The sequence below is a fragment of the Nicotiana tabacum genome, chromosome 24, assembly GCF_000715075.1.
Source record: "Nicotiana tabacum cultivar K326 chromosome 24, ASM71507v2, whole genome shotgun sequence".
Taxonomy (NCBI): Eukaryota; Viridiplantae; Streptophyta; class Magnoliopsida; order Solanales; family Solanaceae; genus Nicotiana; species Nicotiana tabacum.
In genome coordinates, this window is record NC_134103.1 from 84,638,939 (window position 1) to 84,644,212 (window position 5,274).

At 37.0% G+C, this 5,274-nt stretch overlaps 1 protein-coding gene across 1 annotated transcript; it reads right to left on the bottom strand.

The window, feature by feature from the left end:
* Positions 1–541: 541 nt before the first annotated feature.
* Positions 542–5,040, bottom strand: LOC107786762 (phenylalanine ammonia-lyase). Its single transcript, NM_001325423.1, is given in 2 exon segments — positions 542–2,475; positions 4,449–5,040. Coding segments are annotated over 2 exon segments (2,139 nt in total). The 5' UTR covers positions 4,838–5,040; the 3' UTR covers positions 542–725.
* Between the last annotated feature and the right edge of the window lie 234 nt (positions 5,041–5,274).

Sequence of the window (5,274 nt, forward strand, 5' to 3'; positions counted from 1 at the left end):
TTACAAAAATAAAAAGAAGATAAAGCTTGATAATTTAGATGGTAAAATAGGTATTTGTCAATCAAAAGTTTGAGAAATTTATTTTACTTGACCTTCGGAGTGCTATAGACATAGTTAGTGACTTTGCAGCTATAAACAAAAGAAAAATAACTTTAATAGATAATTTCGAATAATTTAGTGACTATTTGAGTAATGGACTCCTAATAAAATGGTATAGGTTTTTCTACATTTTGGTTCTCTTTGTTCATATTTAAGATTTATAAAAGAAAAGTAATCGATGTGAAGGAGATTTTATCATTACAGACTTCTATTATATTGCCATGAACTAAATAAGATAATAATAATATAAAAGCTTAAGAACATTAATGGGTTAAATATGCCCTCAAAGTATGTGTGTGAGACCAAATATGCCTTCCATATGAGGCATTAAATTAAAAGCATATTTGAAGCAAGTATTGGACTACATAAGCATATTTATGTCAACTTATTAAAGACGGCAATATCTGCATAATACACTAATGATAATGAGAGAGTAAATTTTCAAGAACATATAAGCACATTGTCACTTTTCATTTATTTGTACGGAAAAGAGACTAATACAACTACAAACCAACATATTCAAGAGAGTTTACATTTAATCAACCCCAAAAAGAAAAAGTAAAAATAGAAAAATAACAGGTAATTGACAAACATTAACAAAGATCCTGTTGTTTGAGAACCAACTTCTAACAGATTGGAAGAGGTGCACCATTCCATTCCTTGAGACATTCTAACAATGAATCAATAATTTGTCCATTGCACATTGTTGTGAACACTTTGTCACATTCTTCACCTGGTGACCTGACTTTTTCTCCCGTCAATAATTCAGCTCCAAGTTCTCCTCTAACAAACCTGTAAAGTGGATAAGATCTGCATTCTTTTATCCTGTTGGCAATTGCAGGGTTCCCACTTTCCAGCGCGGCTCTTGCACTCTCGACTTCTTTTGGCAACACGGCCTTTAGCTCGTCTTCAAAAGCTAGTATCTTTTGGAAGATTGAGCTGTTTGCGTTCTTCTCATTTTCGCCATTTTGCAAGGCGTGGTCGACGAGGACTTGCCTTAGTTTCTGCATCAGTGGGTAGTTAGCGCTGCAGGCGTCGTCAGCATAGGCGAAGACGTATTCCCTGTCCACGACTCGAAGCAAGTCCTTTTCACAGAATCTTGATGGATGAAGTTCTCCATTGGTACCCATTGTTAAAGTTCTCTTTGCGACTTGGCTCACCGTGTTCTTGACTGCATTCCTCAGATTTTCTTCCAAATGCCTCAAGTCTATTGCTTGGCAAAGTGCAACTAGATATGTGGATGACATTAGCTTTAAGATGTCCACGGCTTCAGCTGTTTTTCTAGCTGAGATTAAGCCCAAGGAGTTCACATCTTGGTTGTGTTGCTCGGCGCTTTGTACGTGGTTAGTCACTGGATTTGCCAAGAATTGAAGTTCTGAACAGTATGAAGCCATGGCAATCTCAGATCCCTTGAAACCATAGTCCAAGCTAGGATTCCTTCCTGCTGTCAGATTAGATGGCAATCCGTTGTTGTAGTAATCGTTGACAAGCTCGGAGAATTGGGCAAACATCAATTTCCCTATTGATGCAAGGGCTAATCTAGCATTGTCCATAGAGACACCAATTGGAGTGCCCTGGAAGTTGCCACCGTGTAATGCCTTGTTTCTTGAAACATCGATCAAAGGGTTGTCGTTCACTGAATTAATCTCCCTCTCAATCATCTTGGTTGCAGAACGGATGACCTCAATTTGAGGGCCAAGCCATTGGGGCGACGTTCTAAGAGCATAACGATCTTGCTTTGGTTTTTGGAGAGGATCCGTTTCGTGAAGCTTCTGAGCCGCCTTCACATAAGAGCTACCATCCAAAATGTGTTCCATAATAGCAGCAGCCTCAATTTGTCCGGGGTGATGCTTCAACTTGTGTGTCAAGTGGTCAGTGAACTCGGGCTTTCCATTCATTACCTCAGCAAAAATAGCTGAGAGAACTTCAGAAAAGACCGCGAGAACATTAGCATCAAAGAGAACCATTGAGGCCAAACCAGAACCAACTGCAGTACCATTCACAAGAGCAAGGCCTTCCTTAGGCTGCAACTCGAAAAATCCACCGTTAACTCCAGCAACACGAAACGCTTCTTCAGCGTTGAGGGTTTCGCCATTAGGTCCAACTGCTTTAGAATTAGGCCGACCAGTGAGTAAACCGGCAATGTAGGACAAGGGGACGAGATCACCAGAGGCGGTGATGGTGCCGCGAAGGGGCAAACATGGAGTGACATTGTGGTTAAGCAATTTAGTGATTGCTTCCAAGATTTCAAATCTGATGCCAGAATATCCTTGTAGGAGTGTGTTGATTCTAACTAGCATAGCTGCCCTTGTCCCTGATTGTGGTAATGTGTGACATGACTCTGTTCCATTGCCAAAAACTCCAGCATTCAAGAACCTGCCACAACAATATCATCAAAATTAGATACAGCCAAATCTCTCTATATCACCATCCATATATCATAATCATTCACGGTAAAAGCCAAGTTTTTTCTCGGAACCGATTTTTTATGTTATGTTATAATATATATTCTCTATAACAACACTTCACTATAGCACCAAAAAATATTGGAACAAACGTGACTGTTATATACAGGTTTGACGAATTACTGTGAGCGGTCTAAATTCCGACCCTTATTTCTTTCTTCATATCTTAAAGGGGAGCAAAGCCCATTTTTTGCTCTCTCTATTGATAGAAAAAGGGCACTCCTGCCATCGTTTCAGTGACTCATAGGGCTTCCCTCAACTCAGTCACCACACAACATCAAGTCATAGTAATTAAATAAATCTATAATGTTAATGGATACCTTTACTATAGTAAAAGAGAGGAATAGGCCATAAGTCTGAATTATGTAGGAAAAATAAAAGAAACACTTGAAAAATATGAGTCATTATTCTGTACATCATTTTCAAGTAAAACACTTTCAAGCGTGTGGACAATTGTGTAAGGGAGAAGAGCATGTTAGGTTAGATAGGTGTTCAAGACTTTAGAAAAATGACCTTTTCGCCAAAATCTAACAAATCAAGAACTAAAAGCAGCCAAGATTTGTAAATATTTTTGTTAAGAAAAGTGACAATTCCCAAAAAGAGAAAAAATTCATTTAGGCATATTACTCCAGCATTTATTGGAATTTGTTATTTATAGGATTTGGTAATGTGAGAAGGAAGCACATGGCACGACAGTGAGCCCTCTGAACCAAAAATGTAGGAAAGGCTAAACTGTCTGCACGTGCCCACATGTCACTTAACTCGTCTCTGAATGGCTCCAGCTGGGGCACCACACACTACTAGGTAAAAACTTATTTCCTTCCAATTTTTACACAAAATCAATTTATATAAAACATATGTTTAGCATATTACATTTTTTAAACACTTAATTATGTATTTTTAGTTGAGGGTATATCAAAAATAAATTCTTTTCCTTTTAAAGGTATGGGTAAAGTGTATTTACAGTTTACCCTTCTCAACCCTCACTTACGAGACTAAATTGATTGTTGTTGCTGTTGTAATTATGTATTTTTACTTCGTTTTATTGGTTCTTAAGGTTAATCAGGAATAAATATATATTTTGGTGCGGGTGAATATTTATCCACTTTTTTTTACCCTACAGGGCTACATCCACCTATTTCCTTAATTTACACTCAGGAGTTTATGCACAGAAGGGTTAGTCAGCTACTTTTTGTTAGTAATATACTTTTAGCACAAAGAAATGAAATTCTTTGTCTGTTTACCACGTCAAAATATTGACCTTTTCTTCCTGTTTGCAAAAACTTATGGACAGTTTTGTAATATAGAAGTGGTTGTTAATCAAAAAGACATAGGAGTAGTACTTTTTTGTAAAGAAAAAACATAGTAATTGTTTTGAAAAGGTTCTAACTATGTTCTATAAATGTAAACAATGTTGGCACTTTCAAATTATAAGACAGCAGATAAGAATCAAACACTAATAACAATCACTTACAAATAACAATAGTAACATGCTTGCTGTATATTAAGATAATTTTCTGCTAGCCTTTTTGTCAACATCTTATTTTTCTGTCCATTTCTGTCAAATTATCTAAGAATAACAAATTCCTATATTTTCCCATAAGAACATGTAAAATTCATAACATCTGTCAGTTTTTCACTAAACCTTCAACACAACATACTAAAAACGGGTGCATTAAGCTCCCCTAAGTGTGGGTCCGGGAAGGGCCGGACGGGTTTATGGTACACGGTCTTAAACTTTATTTTTACAAAAAGACTATTTTCACTGCTCAAACTCATGACCAGTTGAGCCAAGCTCTCGTTGAGAGATATAAACCTACTTAAAAGAGTAAAATATTACTATAGTATGTGAAGCAAAATTAAGTTAGATGTGAAGTGGTTTACCTAATAAGTTCCTTTTGAAGAGCACCACCATTCTTGGTCCTCCTATGTGAAGTAGCACCAAAGCCAGTTGTAACACCATAACTATCAGTTCCTTTACCCATACTGTCCATAACCCAATCACTGCTAGCTTTAACACCAGCTCTTGCCCCTTCAGAAAGCTCCACTTTAACAGTTTTAACATTATCTTTTGCAGCAATAGCCGCAACTTGAGCCACTGTCAAAGTCTCACCTCCAAGTTTCACTACTGGTTTCCTAAACTCAGCCACCATTTTCTTCACTTCATCTAAATGGCTTCCTTTCAATGAATCAGCTGCCATTTCCCAGTTTAATGGATCCACTTTCATGCAAAAATCCATTTCTTGGTGACCATTTTGTGCAACACCAGCCATTTTTTTTTGTGTAGATGAAATGAAATGAAATGATTCAAGAAAATGGAGTAAAAGTGTAAAGGGGTTGGTTTGTCTAGTGAAAAATTGAAGGTATATTTTTGGAAACAAGAATTGGGTTATTAATTAAATGTGAGGATGGGTAGAAAGATCCTGGTTATTGAAGCTAAGAATTGTGGTATAAATAGAGGGATGGGTATAATGTTTGGTAGGTGAACATAATTAGGGACCCCTTAAATGATTAATATGAATCGTTTGATTAATGTGTGAACAATTCCTTGGTAGGTGAACATAGGGGAAGATTAATATGGACCGTTGGATTAAAAATGTAATGAGCGGTTGAGATATAAAAACAACGTGGGTAAAGGATGCAACATGACTTTCAAAAGTTTTGGGGGTTGGTGGATTTGAAGAAAAGGTTTGGTGCTTTTGGGTTGTTG